This window comes from Bacillus rossius (assembly GCF_032445375.1).
Source record: "Bacillus rossius redtenbacheri isolate Brsri chromosome 4 unlocalized genomic scaffold, Brsri_v3 Brsri_v3_scf4_2, whole genome shotgun sequence".
In the NCBI taxonomy this organism is placed as follows: domain Eukaryota; kingdom Metazoa; phylum Arthropoda; class Insecta; order Phasmatodea; family Bacillidae; genus Bacillus; species Bacillus rossius.
Window position 1 is genome coordinate 52,159,204 of NW_026962011.1, and position 20,264 is coordinate 52,179,467.

A 20,264-nucleotide genomic window follows, 5' to 3' on the forward strand; every position below is an offset into this window, starting at 1 on the left:
ATCACCAACAAGAAGCAGCAGGAGGAAAACACATTCAAAGGATCACTTTTTGTATCCAACATGAAACATGAATATTATTTGGTAGTTAGTATCTGTTTTTGGCTATGCAGATATTAAAAGTTTGATGACATCACCAAGGCAGTGAGAAAATGTTGAGTCTATGATCACTCATTCAGCGCAGGGAAATGAATGATGATAATGATAATAGTAGGTATATTGTTTTAGAAGAATTTTTACGCTTAGAAACAACCTATATTTCTTGTGTCATTAATTTGCACGTTTACTTTCCTTAGCTTGTTGACTTAAACCAGGATTAGTAATTTTCTGTAACCTGTAGAGGGTTATGAAAAGATTAATTTCGTAAGTGATTATTATGAATGTGATTTCAAGCTGTGAAATATCACCCAGCTGTAATTTTGAAGTAAGAATTGCTTTTAAGTAGAAAGAACAAAATATGTAGCATAACACATACTTTACACATAACAAGTCAAAGATTGAAATTCTTTTTTATTTTGATCCTACACACTGAACAATGAAAACTAATTCCATTTTTTTTTATAAAAACACATGTATCCTGTCCTATATGTATATGAGTTTCTATAACACTCGGTCACATCACTGAGCGTTTATGTGTCAAATAAAAAATCTTTCTAGAGTCACAACTTTTCAAAGATCTCATCATACGAGAGTTTCTTGTAGCCAATGTGTCGCACAGGAACTATGAAGTCACCATATCTATAAGTTTATAAATGCTTGCCTGGGTAATGAATATAGATCAATATGCACCCCTAACTTACAGAGATGTTTTAGTATTGCCTCCTTCCAAAACCTTTTTGAGAGCCTATGACTACTCACATTTTCAACATCACCACTGCTGTAGTTTTATGCTTATTTTGATGTAAAATGAAACATTTAGCGAATATTGATTTTTGCCTAAAAGCAGCTTGGGTTAGGATAGGTGCTGTTTCCCACGTGGTACTCCTGGAATTGCTTTGTGGAAATCCTGTCGTCACTCTCTCTTCAACTCGGAACTGCTTCCACGCCCCTCGCACACGAAGAGTCCGTGCAGGCATGGTTGCTACACGTCCGTGATGTTGCTCCTGGGGAACTGGTGGCCCTCGTCCCGCGCGAAGACCCTGTGAGCCTCGGTGGGGTCTGAGTTGTGCCGTCGCGCGTGGTGCGAGAGGGTGTTGGCGCGACAGACGACGGTGCTCTTGCGGTGCTGCAGTCCGTGCCGAGACGTCTCGCACGCGCCGCAGACGTCTCCGCTCCTCCGCTCGAGGAAGGGGCAGCAGCGCAGGCGAAGACTTGCGTTCATGAGGTGGAGGGCGGTCTGCAATCACACAAAATTATAAGGCCCTGACCTGTCCTCCTCCGCATTCCGTGGTCTGTGGTGATCTCACTGATGAGATAGTTAGCCAAAATAAAAAAAAAATAGCTGGTATAGTCTAGGTTGTTTAACCTTTTTTTTTTTTTTTTTTTTAAATTAGTATCAGTAGTAACCAAAACATAAATTTCACTGTTAGGTTTACAAACACTAATACGTAACCACATGACCGTTTTACAAACACTGTTGTTAAAACAACAGTGGCAGAACCACGTAAGCATGGAAGGAGGTGGTAAGGCCCTCCCCGCTGGAATTAAAAAGCCTCGTAGTAAATGTGAAATGGGAATGGCAGCAGGGCCGGCGCGTCCGTACAGGCGAACCAGGCAACCGCCCAGGGCGCCAAGTAGCTGGGGGCGGCGCAGCACGACACATAACAGCTGATATAATACGTTTAACGATTATTGAAACTAGATGAAAATGGATTTTTGTAACAGTTTGGAATGTTTATATTGACATAAGTAATTATTTAAAGTCCACGGTGACCTGTTTATGATTTGTAATAAGTAAAAAAAAAAAAAACAAGTCTGCTTACATTTATTTGATTGTAGACAAAATCTTAGGCTTACGTGATGTATTTTGAGGCAAGGAAAGTTTTTTTTTCAGGGTGTCCGGCGGGGAGGCATTAAGGTTTTTCGCCTAGGGCGCCAATTTACCTTGCACCGACCCTGAATGTGGATGGCAGATGTAACAATAATGCCGAAACTTGAAATGAGCCCCGACAGTCGCGGTCTCGCAAGTGAGGGGGAGTCCCCCACGGACCTGCACGTCCTTCATGCGCGCCGCGTAGATGACGGGGTTGAGCAGCGTCTTGCAGATGACCAGCAGGTTGACCGCCACGCTGACGAGCACCAGCCGCGGCAGGCTCACGTCGCGGAAGGTCAGCACGCAGTCCTCGCAGCACAGCGCGTGCACTGCGACGGCGGGCATCCAGCCGACGGCGAAGGAGCCCAGGATGAGCAGCGTGGTGCGGACCGCCTTGAGGCTGCCGGCGGGCGGGCGAGCGTCTGCCCGGCCCAGCAGCGCGCGCCGCGACTGCTGCCGGCGCACGATGGCGAACACGTGCGAGTAGATGAGCAGCATGGCGGCGAGCGGCGCGAAGAACAGCAGCGAGAACACCGCGCGGAACTTCTGGCGCAGCAGGAACCTGCGGCAGGCAGCCCCACCCGCCTGGCTCCGTGGCATCTTTGAATATACAATAGAAGTCGCCAGCCCAGGTTAAAATTTCTAATACGGTTTGAGCAGGGGCGCAACAACTAAATTTCCAAAAGGGGGAAATTTTATAAAGAATCATCGATCCCCCCCCTATTGAAGCGGGCCTCCCCCGGGAAAATTCATTTTAAGGTGGAACATGGTGCTATTTAAGCAGTTTTATTATCTAAAAATTGATTACACAGCACTTTCTTTGCCCCCGTTTGCCCCCACTTCAAGGTTTCAGAGGGGGGGCAAAATACCCTTGCCCCCCCCCCCCCCCCCCCCCTTGTTGTTGCACCACTGGGTTTGAGGTAGTTGGTTAATTCACCACCGCAATCGCCACCATCTCCAGGGCATCAACTTGTGGTGGTCCCTAGCGGACAAGTGTCGAACTCTTCAAACACCCCTTCCCCACCCTCCCTCAAACACGCTTTGTCCTCCACCCACCGTCTACCCCACCTCTCAAACCCAACAGTTTTGTGACGCACAAACTCCCGTTGAACGACCTTGAGCTGCAGTGAATGCTTTGGTGGGGGGGAGGGGGTGCAGGGGGAATGACAGCGGGCGACAGTGCTGCGCTCTAACGTGTAAACAACAACCTAAGACGATACAGGGCGGAACGGCAGCGCACTGCAGCAGTGAAGTTCCCAAGCTGCTCATCATACGCTCCTGAAAAACGTAGAGTAAATCCTATCCACTCGCGACTTCTATACAGTATATATATATATATTCAAAGGTAGCATCACGTTAAACAAGTCAGAGGTTGGCCTTGGAATATGTGCAAATGTATGGTCTCAAATACTTCACTTAAGATCTTTCTTCCATACAACGTTTCATGACAGCAGAGTTCAACACATTAATTTTTTTAGTAAACATAAATAAAATACCTAACTTCTAGGCTCGGGATGGGCTTTTGCCCCTCTCTCTGGTGCGCTTGGCTTACACTTCTTGAGATCATTCTCAAAATCACCTCAACAATAAACAGATGGTTTAAATTATTATTTCTTTATCCAAATAGTAAGGATGTGTCCTTCAACGCTGCAACATTTATTAAAGGATCCTTTAATTTCAAGGCTGCATTCGGTGAAATACTGGCTTAGAAGTACAATCCGTAATACTTTCGACACCAACACAAAACTGGTGTATCGACAAAATAAAAATTAAACTAAATAAAAAAAAATTTGCAACTGCATCCTTGTTAGTACGATGGCCCCTACCGAAAAGTATTCCTGGAGCCGCCCCTGATAATGATGTGTTTTGTGACAATTTACTGTTCGCAAATGAACATTTAGCAAATATGCGGTGAAGAAATTGCCATTAAACAAATGAAAAAGAGCTATCGTGATACATTTGCAGAAATTGCCCTTAAATAACAGTAAAGAAGATAGATGAAATAACCGACATGTGGGAACAAAGATAACGAAGCTTATTATCTCGTCGATGTCAAGGTCATTAGAGATGATGAGGATTGATCTGACGGAACTGAATTAGGAGAAACGGGATGAACCCGAAAAAAAAAATCTCGCAGTGACGTCCTCTTAGAGTTTCCTGTCCTTCAAAAAATCCAATTTGACTGCCAGGGATCGAGCACACATGGCCTTGGTGGCAGCTCTCTTTTTTTTTGTATAGTAATTTTTGTCTGTAACTTGTATTTTGTTTGGGCCATTCACAGCCATGCCATGACTCGAACCCAGAACCATTTGGACTGTAATGATGATAGTACGTATATAGTTTTATACTAATTTGTACTCTTAGAAACCACCTATATTAAATACTAGCTGCAGTACCCGGCTTTGCCCGGGCTGAACACCGGGTGATAAATTGTCCGCGAGTTACAGCAAAATGGATAGCGATATGTCCAGTGTGGTGGACATTAAGAAATGTCACATAATTACTGTTTGTGTATCTGTGACCTATGGTTTTCTGTTTACCCATGGCGATCGGTTGAAAGGTTTAGAAGTTGATGTGCTACAGCGCCATCTAGCGGCGAGTTACAAAAAAAATGGTTAGTATAAAAATCTTCTCCTTGATAAAAACACTTTGATGTGCCAACTTTCATGGCGATCGGTCAAACGGTGTAAGAGTTTATCGACGTCATACATGCCAACATCCAATTATATATATTCTTATATTTCGAAATTTTGGGGCTTTCGCTTTTGCGGAAAGTGGATGTTCAGGACCTCGAATGGTTTGGAACACTACATCTCGAAAGAATAGATATTTGAAATTCCTGAAATGGTCGAAATTTTGGGGGTTTGTTCCCAGAGGGGGGCGGGTGGTTCGAGGACCCTGAATGGCTAGAAAACACTTAAAATCGAAAGAGAAAGATTTTTAAAATTTTTTAAACTTTCGAAATTTTGGGGCTTTAACCACCTGGGGGGGGGGGGGGGGGGTGATGTTGAGGACCCCGAATGGCTCGGAAACACTCCAAATCGAAAGAGATATAAAGGAATATAAGAATGTAAGCATTTACTGTACACCTACCTACCATAATAACAATATTGACAAATAGAAATCTTTATACCTACCTATGAATAATTATCTAAATAAATCAATAAATAACAGTATGTTTAAGAATTTACGTACATACATAATATTAAACATCAAACTATACACACCAAAAAAAAACTAAGGATGTTTGTGAAACTATTTTTTATTTGTCATAATGTTTAAAACATTTGTAGGATTTGTTTATATGTAAAACTGTGGTGGCAATATTCCGCTTATCCAAAGGAGTATAGAAATTAATAGAGATATCACTCCCTGTACACACCACAAATCTTTGAATTAAGTAAAAAAAAGAACATAGTCCAAAATAAAACAAAAAGTATAAATAACAACTAATTTGACAAAAAAATTTATACAACTGGAATGACAATGTTAACATCCGCCTGAAATTTAATAGAAGTAGGTAGGTAAGAAAATATATATAAGAAATTAAATGAAATTAAAACATACATAAATAAAATTATCTCACACTCAACCAAACATAATGTTTAATATGACATAAAGGAAGATGGCAATTACACGTAACTATTCTAATTAATAAAAAAAAATCAACTTTCCTGAAATAGTAAAATTCAAATTTTTCAACAATATATTACATAATTGATAAATATTTCTGGTCTTCGGTCTCAGCAGCCCTAAGACTCTTGACGCTCAGCAGATAAATTATAAACACTAAACCAAACTCCTTGCAAATAAGTAGGTACTGTAAAAAAAATAACAATATTTACACATAGAATGAATAAATTTCGAAGAAATTTATAAGTTTAAGAATTTATGTACCTACATAATATTAAACTTGAAACTATCCACACAATAAAAACCTAAGAATGTTAGTGAAACTATTTTTTTTTATTTGTCATAATACCTAAAATTAGAGGTGGGTCGAAAAGTATCAACCTGTTACTTTGTACTAATACGCGCCTGTATCAGGAACGGCAAACGAGTACACTTGAAAAGTATCAAGTACTTTAGTATCAGTTCGGAATTCGCCTGGAACAACACCACGGCCAATGTGCGCAGAACCCTATCGCAGATGACAGTCACTTGGGTGGAGCTTGTGAAAGGGGAGGGAGCAGGAACGACGAATAAGGGATAAAGAAGGGAAATAATGTAGAGGAGGAAGCGCAGGGGAAGGCGTTGAAGGAGAGGCGCAAAGCGAAATTGTTAGGAGTCGTTTGGTTATTCACCCACATCAAAGTACGCTCAGTGCGCAGTGCGTGCACAGTCTCGTTCAATAATAAAACTAATGAAATTTTAATATTAAAAAGTACATTAATACAAGATATAATATTTATATTTCTGCACCTAACAGCTATGAAAATGCAAATAAATTCTCAGTTGACACTAATAACAGATGTAATCAACATATGGACTTTTTTTTCCGAAAACAATTAGTACCGGTAACAAGTGTTTTCATACATTAAAAGATTACGATGTTATCAAAAATTAAAAATAAAAAAAAACATACGTACATTAGTGAGCATACTATATCAATGTTTACATTTCAAATGTTTCTTCAGATTAGTTGATGATGATGATTTATAACACAGTTTTTGTTTACACAAATTACAATTAGAAAACTCATTATTTTCCGTAAAAAAATTCCACACTAATGAAGTCTTTTTCCTGCACTTATCCATTCCTTATTTCACTATAAAGATACTAACTACAAAGCATGACAGCCCGCAACAATGTACATGGTGGTAATTAATACACGGCCAGGACGAACTGCAGTGAATGTTGAACTGATTGATACTGTCTGTATCAGGCGGGCATGAGAGTAACAGAGGTAGAGAATTACCGGGCGTGATAAATAATGTATCAGAGACACCGATACCTTTTTACGCTGGTGATGACACACGGAGGATGTGTACCCTGTAACGAGAATGCTGATACCTTGTAGCTTCCTGGGACCGCTACAGCTCTGATACAAAAGTATCAGATACTTGTACCTAGGTACATAACTGTATCAGCATCAGGTTGGAACAGAAACCGAAAATTGCTGTAACAACCCACCTCTACCTAAAATACGTATGTTTCCCAAATGAAACAAAGTATAAATAATGACCAATTTGACAAAAAAAAATTGTACAACTCGAATGACATTGAAAACATACACGTGAAATTTAAAAGAATTATGAGTTTCCTAGGTAGGGAGAAAAAATATATATAGAAGAAATTAAATTTAAAAAATGGGTGCGTGTACTTAGGTACGTGCATGAGAAGTTATACTTCTTTGGCATCATTAAAAAATAGTTTTTAATTGCATGCAAAAATATTGCGTGGAGTCCCTCCGCGTGGAAGAAGTGAAACTTCGTAATGTGGAAATGAAAATACGAATGGGTAGAAATTGATTTTTAGTGAAATCATATTGTATCAAATCAAACGAAAAAAATAAAGGAAATAAATTTGTAACGATTCATAGATTGATCTTCAGAGAGAGCGAGACACCTATTGAATGTCTATAAAACTAACTTTCTTATGAGAGTAGATTTTCATGAAATAAATCATGAAATCATTCAACGATAAAAGCTGTTTATTTAATTAAGCGGACGGGTTCGCCCCAAGGAGAAAATTGACGCGGCGAGACCTCGTGGACATAGAGAAATGACACACACTCACTATTTATGTGTCTATGAAACATTATTTTCTTCTGCAATTTAAATTGTAATATACAAAAACGGTATTGAAAATTGAAACAAATATGGCGACACTACAAACTGTCAAGATCTTTATTTTTTTCTTACTCTCTACTTAGTTCCTTACAATAGCAAAACGTAACGTAATGGCTTGAAAGTTATTGCTCGGCAGACATAGAGGAATGACACTAACAGTTTGTATATCTATGACACACATTACATAAATTAAGATATATTTTTTTAACCAGTTTAATTTTTTTTAGACAAAATATAGCCTATGTCCATCCCCAGGATATAATCTATCTCCTTGCCAAATTTCATTACGATCCATTCAGTCGTTCAGTCGGGAAAAGGTAACAAACAAACAGACAAACAGACAGACAGACAGACAGACAGAGTTACTTTCGCATTTATAATATTAGTAAGGATGATTCAGGAGTCAAAATATTTAACTACCTATACAAAGTACTGTAGTACTAACAGTTTGGTATTCAGTTCCTCTACAGAAGAGTTGGTTCAAGAATCAAGAGGCTTTTTTTTTTGAGACTAGGAAAGTATGTAGGGGATGAAATATTTTATAACTTGCCAATATATGTAATAAACAAATCCATTTTGTAAATTAGAACGAGACAATAAATCAATCCGCAATGTTCGCAGGCTTTCACGGCCATTGTCTAATGTAGCTTGGCTACACTGGTTGTAGCCGTGTCCTTGGCGAATAAATCACCGAAGTTTCGGTTTCGTTTGAGTAGGTAACTGCTCCCTGATGATGGCGACTGCAATGTTGACCGAAACGTCGGTGAGTTATTCGCCGAGGACGCGGCTACAGCCCAGAAGCCAAGCTACTTCAAATCAGTCCGCAGCTTGTTGACTCGTGCCTCGCGGGCTGGGCTACTCACGAGTAGTCGGAGCAGTACTCGGACTGGAAGCCCTGGCCCGGCACAGCGGAGAAGTAGGCGCCGAAGAAGGCGGCGGGCAGCAGCCACAGCAGCAGCAGGCAGCTGGCGGTGTTGCCCCTAGTGGCCACGAGGGCGTAGCGCAGGGGCCGCCGGATGCCCAGGTAGTGGTTGCCGGCGAGCGCCAGGAGGTGCAACACGCCCACGATGATGGTCGACAGCCGCGTCATCTCCAGCATCAGCCACAGGCACGACCGGTGCTCCGTCACCTGAGGATAGCCATCACCCCATCACCACACACTAACATGATTCTCCCGGACTGGCCGAAACATGTGGCATTTCCATGAGGAGGGGGCAAAGGGGAATCCTTCTTTTCACTGACGAGAGAGCCAAACGTCTGATAGTGCATCTTCGATGAGTTTTTTTTTGTTCATTGTAAATGTGTTGATAAAAGGATACTAATGGTTAATTAGGTTAGGTTAGCTACATTATAAATACTTTAAAACATTGTGGACGGTTGATTTGGATGGGATCACGCGGCGCCCACCTGGATGCGGAAGGCGTGGGGCAGCAGGCTGTGCAGCACGAGCTGCAGGCCGAACAGCAGCGAGGCGCAGGCGTCTGCGGCGGCCAGGCTCAGGCTGAGCGCCAGGGTGGGCGACACAGGGCGCCGCAGCCAGCACACGGCCAGAAGCACGCGCGCGTTCACCGCCACAGACACCGCACAGAAGACCACCAGCGGCGGCACGCAGTACACGTAGAGGCGGCGCACAGCCTGATCCTGCTCCTGCTCCGCCGTGGAGTTGCCGGCGTCGCAGCCCATCCGCCCGCCTCCCCCTGGTGCTCGCAGACGCCACTCCCGCGGGTTTATTCCCAGACCCTCACAAAGGTGGGTCTACACTCAGGGGCGCAACAACAGGGGGGGGAAGGGTATTTTGCCCCCCCCCCCCCTCTGAAACCTTGAAGTGGGGGCAAACGGGGGCAAATAAAGTGCTGTGTAATCAATTTTTAGATAATAAAACTGTTTAAATAGCACCATTTTCCACCTTGAAATACAAATTTTCCCGGGGGAGGACCCCAGGACCCCCTGCTTCAATGGGGGGGATCGATGATTCTTTATAAAAAGGTATATCTATTGCACCACCCTTTGGAAATTTGGTTGTTGCGCCCCTGTCTACACTATATAACAAAAACATGTTATATTTGTAACATGTTATATAACAAGTTCCACAACTTGTTTCATAACATGTTACATGTTTTTAAACATGCATACCAGTGAGGGACAAACGGCCAACATGTTAAACAACAAGTTATTTAACTTCTTTTGATCTTTACCGACACTGCATGGGAAACATAGGTATAACTTGTTTTATAACACTTATTTTGTTATAAAAAATGGTGATATATAACATTTTTCTTCATGTTTTCATAACAAGTTATATAACTTTGTTGTATAGCTTGTAATATAATTTTAATTATTTTCATTTTGTAACATGTTGTATAACTTTGTAATATAACATTTTATAACTTTTTTTGTTATACAATGTAGATCAACCTTAACATTTACATTTCACTCTCACACTAGACCATTTCCCTGTTCATACATACATTAAATTCGTTCAAGTATTTTCATTTGAAATTTTATAGGTTATGTAATGATTGTGCTGGTCGGAATTATGCGACATCCTCCAGCGCATGCGCAGGTGGAGGTATGCGCCGCTACGGTTACGGCCTCGCTGCTGCTCACCGACACTGGTTCGTGTATACTTTTATTGAATGGTTCTTTCAATGGGGAGACTAGCGCGGCTTCAGAAGGGGGGCGGTGGGGGCGATAGCCCCTCCCGAGACCAATTCTATTGATTAGTGTATATTTATCTTTACTTAAATATTTAATCTCATATGTTAAACTTTCACCTCATCAAAAGTTGCACGGAGCTACTAAGGTTTCTGTATTTGAAACTTGTAATTTGTAAATAATATTCGAAGGCCAATATCTGACCACTTTCATTTTTTTGCAACTACGACTTTTTCTTTGTGCGATAGCCCCTCCCGAAAAGTCATCCTGAAGCCGCCATTGTGGGGAGATTGATTTAGAATATATTACATGGACAAACTCCATTGTTGGTTTGATCTTGTTGTCACAGAAAAAACCTCAAGACAGGACAAAAACAAACATTTGTTGTAATCTGTTGTATTTGATGTATACTCGTGTCGCGTACTTTGAAACTGAACAGAAATCTTACCCGACGAGAGCTGTACACGGTTTCTTGCAACAATCTCGTGGCTACTCGCGTCACGGAAGAGTGTTTGTTAGCTCAAGTGAAGACGGCGGGAGTGTATGGATGCTCGCGCAATCCTCTCCTCGGTGCGTGCTCTTGTGAACCCGGCTCTCAAAACCCGACGCCCGGAGGCCGGCTTGGAGCGAGTTGCCTCTTCGACCGCCTGCCTGGTTCAAGAGAAGATAGTTCGCCAAGAGTGCGGTTCCTGCCGGCTCCCATTAGGTCTCGGCTCTCTCCATCAAGGGCCTAACTGCTCGAGCCAACTTTGCACGTCCTCGCCGGGCCAGAGGCTTAAGGGGGTAGTTTCCTCAATTATTTTTCTTTCGTAATTTCGTGTTTTTTGTTCATTATTACGAAGAAATTCATAAAATAACTTTCATTATTTTTTTTTAAAAAATGCTTATAAATTTAATGACTAATTTAAAATGTTTTTTTTGTTTTTAACTTTTTGGTCAACCCTAGCATACTAGTGTGATCACGGCGAGCGGTATTTCCAACGGCTGTATCCGAATACATAGGGATAAAGCCATGGCCCAGAAACCCTACATTCATTAGCAAATGTAGCCTCAATGTAAAGGACGCATTTCTAATGGACAGTACTGCTTGTACCACGTGCTTATAGTTAGTTGGCCATACTAATGTGCACGTAGGCATTTGGTGTCAGGATATCTACGAATATTCAGCAAATGTATATAACAATGATTAAATTTTAATTTATGTGGCATGGATGATACAAATGTTAGCGATAAAAATATTTGTTTGTTAAGAATCCCAAAATATTAGACACACTTATAATGAGCATTAAATACCACTATAAATTTAAGTTCGCCTATCAGCAACTTTTATTAACTTTTAATTTGTTTCTATTTAAATTTTCTTACGCTTATTAGGCCTACGTTTTAAACATATCTGATGTCAAAAATCGGACGTAGTATTATATAGAAACAAAATAAAACACAATTTAGATTCTAATGGACGTAAAATGCTAAAATGCGTCGTAGTGGACGCGGCCATATTTGCGTTTCTTCTGAATTCTCACAAGGGATGCCGATGAATCCCTACATGCGGCCGCTAAACTTGAGATTTCTAGGGCTGCGACACTCACATTCACTGATAGTACCTGCACCCGTTAGATTCGAAAGATGATTTTGTTTGTATATAATATTACTTGAGATTTTTGGCATAAGATTTGTTTAAAACGTAATAAGTCTGCCTTCCCCGCACACGCTACCCGTCATGCATCGCGACCACTGAAACGAGACGTGCGTGGGCGCCTTTGTGATCTCGGCGTTGAGGTTATGTCTGGCCCCGCCTCCGCGCCTGACAGCTCCAGCTGCAGAGTGCGGCAATGCGAGTTGCTCTCTTGCTGCGCTTGTCCTTAATTAACCCACTGCTTCTCGCTGCAGCGGAGTGAGCGGATTAACTCCCCTGCCTCGCAGCAAGAAGCTATCTGCAGAAGCCTTAGAAGCGATCCGTGCTTTCTGCAACAAAGGCAAGCATACTGATCGAGCCAATTAACGATCTAAACCTCTTACAAACTTAGTTAAGTATCGCTTTCTCTACGAATTAATAACAAAAAAAAATCTTAGCTAAGCGATTTCTGAAAGAATCCACGGAAGAGCTACGTTGTATAGATCTTAAATTTGCGTGGCTTTTAGATTGCCAAGATATCACGTTGACGTAGTGAAGATCGAGGATACGATACTTAACACCAGGATGATTTGTAGCCTACTCACGCTTATGATCATAGAGTAGGTACATATTTGGTCCACGGGCGTGAATTCTCTACCTTAACACTTTTCTTGGACATCTAAAATTATATTCCGCCCCGACCGACTCTTCTTTCCCGGACCATCCTTCTTGTACTTTACTCGACCTTGATTACTTAATGTGAGACTTATTGCTCCCCGCTTGATATGAGCTTAGAGATTTCTCTATCCCTGTGCAGATTTTACCTGGGCCCAACATATCTGGTTATAGTTATAGTCTGGAGTTGATCATGGCATCAATTGCTGCCGTAGATATGGTCAATCCCCTGGTTAAAGCACACGATGTACGCTGCTCTTCCTGCATAGTAGGGCGTACAGGCTTCGGCCTGAGACGAATTTATTCTTACGTAACCCCAGACCACTCCCAATCCACAAAGTTTTTGTTTTGATTAGGAGGAAAAAAAAAAGTCCGAGAACATGCAGCTCAAAATCCAAAACGTCTTACCACGTATTCAGTGGTTATATGCTGGAAACGAATTAGATATTTAGTTTTATGTGTGAAATGAACAGCGTGTATGTGGAAAAAAAAAGATGGCATTTTGCTCATGTTTGTATCCTGAAAATGAAAATTACTCGTAGCTATAGTTTTTCGCTGCGCAACGGGCAGGAGTTTTGGATATTTCCAACTAAGGTAACAACAAAAAAATATATATTTTGTAATTTTTTATCGCAACGCGCTGTATCAGAAAACACAATTTCGCCCGTGGGCGCCGTGCTCGCCGCGGAAGCTATGGGCTGCCGCGGCGGATGGCTGGACCGGATATTAGGTTACTCCAACTCTCGCCTTTCGCGAGGCTCCGATCCCTCTCCTGGTACGAACTGGCTGGTGATTCACAGCAGATCAGAAAACCACTAACGGCACAAATACGTGAAACCAACTAAAGATCGGGCATATGGTAGTAGTGCTGGCTACTAACGTATTTCGTGAAAACATCTTTCTTTGGGCCAGTGAAACAAAAAATATATATTGATCATATTATTACATTAACATTAACTAAGGAACAAAACGGGAAATTATGTTACTCAGTACACGCGAGTCCGCCCCTCCAACCCCTCCTCTACAACGGTTTTGCTCATCGACGGTTGCGCCAGTCATGGTTCCGCACAGCGTTTATTGGCTCAACTTTCTTCTCAGAACGGCACTGCCGACTGTTTCCCGCATTTCCGATCATTTGGTCAGGTTTATTTTATACCCGGGTTTCGTGTGCATTCTGTTTCAATTTTATTCCATGTATTGCGGCATATTTTTACCTTACTGCGACACTGTTTTTCCAAATTTAAATTGTCTTTAAATTCAAATTGTCTTTAAATTCCGGCAGTTGTCTGTACAAAACAGTGGTTTGTTCGCCACAAACCACGCAATAAACAATTAATGACACCCGCTCTCCGACTCGTCTTGTTTTTCGTCACCGACTAAACGCGTCCCTCCCTTGCACGATTTACAAACTGGCCAACTGTGCAAGAAGTATACTTTGGTATGTTCGGGCACAGGGTGTGTTGCCTGTGTTGCCGACCGCCATATTTAATTCTGACGTCACGGCAGACATCTTGATGTCAAATTTCCTCATAATTCCTCAAAAATGACAAAATTTCTAGCAATTTCCCTATTTGAGGGGGAAAATTCCCGTTTTGAGGGAAAAATTCCCATTTTATCCCCAAAAAATGCCAGAGGCTTGAATTGTTCGCATTGAGGCTTAAATATCAATATTTTTTTATGTGGAATGCAGGATGCTCACTCACGATCGCAAGAGGAGGGCTTCAATAGATATCATCGAGAAGGAAGTCATCTTGCATGATAGTGTTTCTCAACTTTTTTAATGCATAGTAATCGCCTGTGTAATTAATCTCTTTTTGTGTCTGAAATCCACCTGATAAAAACTATTGTATGTGCTGTCTTGATAACAGAAATTCACTAACTAAACGGAACTCTGAATAAAATTGCTTGTCTCATTACAAAAAAAATACACGCATGGTTTTTTTCCCTCAGGAATAACCAACAGAATATTGAAAAGAAATGTCAGAAGCACACGGAGAAAACCAACAAAATATTAACAGGAATAATCAGGAGTACAATTAGAAAACCAACACTCTCTCGTGTGACCAATCAGCCCAAACAACATGCACCACGCCCTTTTATCGAAGTGATTCTGCATAAGTGTAGGGTGCATCTTAAATAATACGCACAGAGTGAGTTGTAGATGTTTCTGGTCTCACACACACTTGACGCTCCTGGTGGGTGTACGATGCATCGACAATACAATGTAGAGCGATGAGACGGAAAAAAGTTTCAGGAAAGAGCAAACTAAAGATTCCAACGGAAAGAGGAAACGATACACGATTTAAGAATGAAAAGGAACTACGGAAGTGTCACTGTGAAAGTACAAGAATCTATTATTTGGACACTGCATAAGGACCAGAAAAGAAAAGAAAAGAAAAGAAAAAAGTAGCTACAATACAAACTTTATCGTTGCGGAGAATAGAGGTGGGGTGGCAGTAGTGAGAAGGCGGCTGGGACAAATGGACGAGGGTGGAAGTTATTTATGAAAGGAGCTGTTCGCATTTGTCAGCGCGGGAGTAACGGAGTGTAACAGCTTGCCTGGCGACACGGGAAGGAGGCAGGGCAGATTTATAGACATGCGGCCTGGCGGTGAGTCGAGACTCGACTGTTATCACAAATAACTTTGAACGGATTTGATTCTGGGTCCACTAAGGGAGTTACGCATGTTTTTTGTCATTCATTCACTATTTTTTTCCAATCCTTGAAATAATGGTTTGAGTTATCAAGCAAACAATCTTTATAACAAAAGTTTTTGACATTGCTCTTAGGAGGTATAACGTCAAACTGATGAGATATTTTGAAAAACCGTTACAGAGATTTTTTTTTAAAGGTTTTTAAATGACCTTCCTCAATTACAGCTTCCATGATTCATTTTTATCCATTAACGAATTCAAATAAGATTTGCAATCTCATTATTTTATGTACCTATTGAAATGGAGGTAATTCGTGAAATATTACAGCATTTATCGAGTCAACTAAACAGTTATCTATTATATATATATCGATGAACGCCGGCTGCACGCACGAAAAAGTGTCCCGTTACACACATTGTCCCGTTACGATATGTCCCGTTACGCTCGTTTTACGTTTGCTCCGCATCTATCTCTCTTCCATTCAATTGTAACAACCATCGATTTGACTTTTTTGAGGCACATTAAACATAACACAGATTGGAAGAAGTTAAATAGCAAACATGTATAAAAGTTATAGTTAAAATAATCTCTTCGTTAAAGTAATAAACATATTTTAATGAATGAGTGCAAATAAAAGTAAATATATGAATTAAATTTCACTCCTTTGTTTCCATACAAAATAGTGATAATTCAATAAAAATGATTCAATTTTATTCATAAAAGTATGCAATAATTTCATCATTGTTTTGTTTTGACGTTGTCACGTTAAACTATCGTCCGTAAACCGACTTTACAGACAACCAATTTTTTTTCTGAAGTTTTGCACTTAGTGTGTGTGTGTGTGTGTGTGTCCGGGTATGCAGGGGCCTTAATGAGTCATGCTGCGCAGTAGCTCTGGTCTCGCCTCCAGAGCGTCGCATGCGGCGATGTTTGGTTCGCAGACGCGACGTGATTGTTTTCCGGAGGCCATGAAATACAGCCATGAAGTGGAGGACAACAAATACCAACCCACAAGCCATATATTCTCGGAACAGAGAATAAATTATGCACTAACTCTCTCTAATCTCTTCATCCCAGCCGAACTCTTTGGCGCGGTTGCTTGAAGCGCTACATTCGTTGAGAGTGGTACTGGGTTCGCATATCTGGTAAGGAATGGATGTGTGTGACCTTTCTAATTGTAAGTTTGGAAAAAGGTTTAGCTTGTAACCGAACCTTGATTAGTTTACCAGATTAAATGCGGAGGATTTAACAGGTCAAACAAATAGATAAGCCCGTCTGTCCACCTCCTCCATAAACCTTTTCCTTTTGTGAATATAGCTGAATGATGTCATTTTTGTTTGGGGGGGGGGGGGGGGGAGAAAAACTACATACTGGATCACAAATTACTTTACTGAACCAGCTAGAGGTTGACGTGTACTAGACCACTTGTTGTCAAGAAGGGAGTGGATTAAATTCCTTATGAGAGCAGGACATTTAAATAAAAAAACACTTTTTGACTAGTTAGGTTAAGTTTAGAAAGCAAGCTAGCTTGTAGGCATTCTCCTATAAGGTCCATCTTCAATAAAGGTAGGAGATGTTTTACTGCCAGTTTAGATGGAAACTTCCAATTACGTTAGTTACTTAAGACGTATAGTCCAATTAAATATCCGTCCCAAAAATTGTTTGAATGGATGAAAAATATGATTAGTATATATCACTGGTACAGAAATTTTTCACTACATATTCCCACAAATTGTGAAATCGCTTGGGAAACATTTCATGCACTACAAAGCTGTAATAAGTAGAACACATACTAATTAGAATTATGTGGAGTAACGTTACATTTTTATAAGATCAATTTTATTCAATATTGAAATTAACATCTCTTTGAAGTGCATGCCAGTTCATCTGAAAAAATCTTTTAAATTCTTACTTTTTTGTTTTATTTTAGTCACTAAAGCAATGCGTACTTAAAACTACTTGTCATGATACCGAACAAATGAAGGGAAGGCTATGTTAGTTGCATTATGTGCATTTGTTAAAAGTAATAACTGTCAGACGTGATATTTTAACGTTATAAGTTAATACGCTCGTACATACTTTTTTTGTGTGTTTTGAAAAAATTTGGCACGAAACATACATTTAAAAAGAACTATCGTGATAAATTTACAGGGAAAATCCCTGTATTAAAGGTAATGACAGGAGAATTAAATACTAAAACTTAGATTAACCGATAAGATCCATACCAGGGCTGTGACGAATAATAGGATAGAAATTTCACTGATGTATTAGGACGAATATAAAAATAAAATCCTTTAAAATTGAATAATGCATACATATTTATTTAATTTTACAAAGCGATCAGTATGAAATTCATTACCTAAACTTCATTACCAATACGAATAGTCATGTACACAAATGTATTGTATACATATGTACTACTATAAACCTACGTTACTCTCATCTTCTGTGTCTTAGAGGCCCAAACTTTCTGCACTGTTCATTTTTAAATATGTCTGATTATTGATATGGATTTTTTTGGATGACGACGGATACAAAAACTAACGTTTAAACGAGTGATGGTTAATCGAAGTTTTACCAAACCAACATGGCATGCGATACCGAGCCTTAAATAAATCCGTTAAGGCCCCGCAAACACCAGCTGCCAGTTGGGACTGCTCAGCCCGAACTGACAGTTAGGCCTGAACTGAAGCCATTTCTAAAACACGATCAGTCTTGTGGTTGCTTTGCTGTTGGATGTATCAATTAATAATATAATATGGAAGAAACAATGGATTTTACAATTGCAGTTGCAGTTTTAGTAAGAAAACGGAGAAACAAAATAGCCAAGCAACCAAAGAGTATAAACAAAGATGACTGCCACTACACTCGGCTGATGGACTGACAGTGTGGACTGGCGAGAAACGCTGTGTCCACACTTGGCAGTTCGGACTGAGGGCCACGAGCCCACAGTACAATTTGATTAGAAAACCACCAGTTCGTCAGTCCATCTGTTCCGACTGATCTGTCATCAATCCTTGACCCCCACACACACACAAACACGGCAGTTCCGACCTCTAGCCCCTTTGTATAAGGCTTGGCGTCCCACAGATGAAGCTACTTAAGGGGAGTAGGCCCTGTCATCTTGGATCGTTCTATCTTTTAACTATAATTATCATTTTTAACTATTTCTGTCACAATTTTTGACATGTCAAAAAAAAGGTAAGTATGTATACACACACACACACACACACATATATATATATATATAATATTTCCCACGCCTTCTCAAACCTTGCTGCAACCACATATTTACTAACAGGCTGTAGTCTGTAATCGCCGCGGGTAAACAACCTATTATACCACACGGGTGAATACAACTATCGCGATAACCACACCAGTTGACAAGTGTTGACTTCAACAAGTAGTCATAGCTAAGTTCTATGCCTGGTCAAAAAATTAGCATGGAAGCTTTATTGCAAAGCGGTATGGAAATATTCAGGATTGCAATGCGGCGAGGAGTGGGGAGTGAGGGGTCACGCCCCCTTGATGCGGGAGGGCACAGAGGCTCACCTGTGCTGGTCGGAGCTGCAGGCGTCTGGACGCTGCGCGGGGCGTCTCTCCACTGAGCGGGCGCCGCGTCCTCCCCTCCTACCCCTCCCCTCCACTCCCCTCCCCTGACAGGCGTCGCTTGTTCCCGGTATCCCGCGCAGTGTTTGTGGAGCGGGTGCTTGCCGAACAAATCTGCACTCGGGAGGATGGGCAGGGGGGGGGGGGGGCGGCGGCTCGCTGTGAAATATTCCCTAACGGCCGGATTCCAGAACCCTGCACTCGCCGGCAGCGAACATTTCTTGCAATTATCTACAAATCGTTGATCATTCGCAGCTATCGCAGAAGTTAGTGTTGGGAATTCAATTATTATTCCGTGGTAATTAGTGTGCGTCATGTTCAAATTGCCAACTTTTTTCTTCTTTTTTTTAAGCAACAGGTATTTTTTTTTTAGATGCATTTCCCTGGAGACCACACGTGGGTTTTTAATTATTTTATATTAGAATTATTGCATTTGTGACAATGCAATGATTCTAATATAAAATAATTAAATTAAGGTTGTATACACTCATGGTTAGAATTTCAGACCTCTCCCCTAGGAAATTTATTAAAAAGCCTGATTTTATATTAATCAAAAATAAATTATGTCAAATGAAGGAAAAAATAACACAATTTCATACAGTAAACTAAAATGACTTAAAAAAAACTGTACAAAATTTTATTAACATTCGCCAAAATTAATTAACTAGCTCTCACACTGTCACAATGTCAAATTTTCGTCTCCAGCTATATTTGACAGCGAAGTTTGATAGGCAATATTGGAAGAAAAATTTCCTTCGAATATCCAAATCCTCTATATAAAATAAAGCTGTGAATATAACACAAAACATGCTATTTTTATACAGTATTGTGGTAATGGCCACATGTAAGTGAACCAAGTTTCTTTAAATATGCTTCTCCACAAAGACGTCTACTTTTAGTGCCTTAGTATCACGATACATACAGATTGTTACTAACCTTGAGCTGTTGCTTGACCCAAAATGTAAATGAATATGTAATGAACAGTAATTATTTATGCCACAAATGATGGTGAAATTGCGGAAAGTATGAATACAAAGCTGCAAACACACTGCAAAGTTAGACAACCCGGAACCACAATTTCACTTCTGTTGACAACTAAATTACATATGAATAAAAAAAGAAAAGAACACATGGTAATTGCTCATACACACATCAAACTGTATTTATTCATTAACACTTCAAGGCAAACGATTATTTAAGTTTCTAAAAATCAAGAGAATTTAATATTTTAAAATTAACTATTATAAATATTATATCTAGTTCTGATCACCATGTGGTAGAATGGCGAGGAAAAC

General features: G+C 40.5%; 1 protein-coding gene across 1 annotated transcript; it reads right to left on the reverse strand.

Annotated features, from left to right (window-relative positions):
- Window positions 1-490: 490 nt before the first annotated feature.
- Window positions 491-18,958, reverse strand: LOC134542469 (lysophosphatidic acid receptor 1-like). Its single transcript, XM_063386774.1, has 5 exons — window positions 18,913-18,958; window positions 9,169-9,458; window positions 8,625-8,890; window positions 2,147-2,531; window positions 491-1,333 (listed from the first exon to the last, which is right to left on the reverse strand). Exons 2-5 carry the CDS (start codon window positions 9,442-9,444, stop codon window positions 1,079-1,081), a joined length of 1,182 nt encoding a protein of 393 aa, XP_063242844.1. The 5' UTR covers window positions 9,445-9,458; window positions 18,913-18,958; the 3' UTR covers window positions 491-1,078.
- Window positions 18,959-20,264: the final 1,306 nt, after the last annotated feature.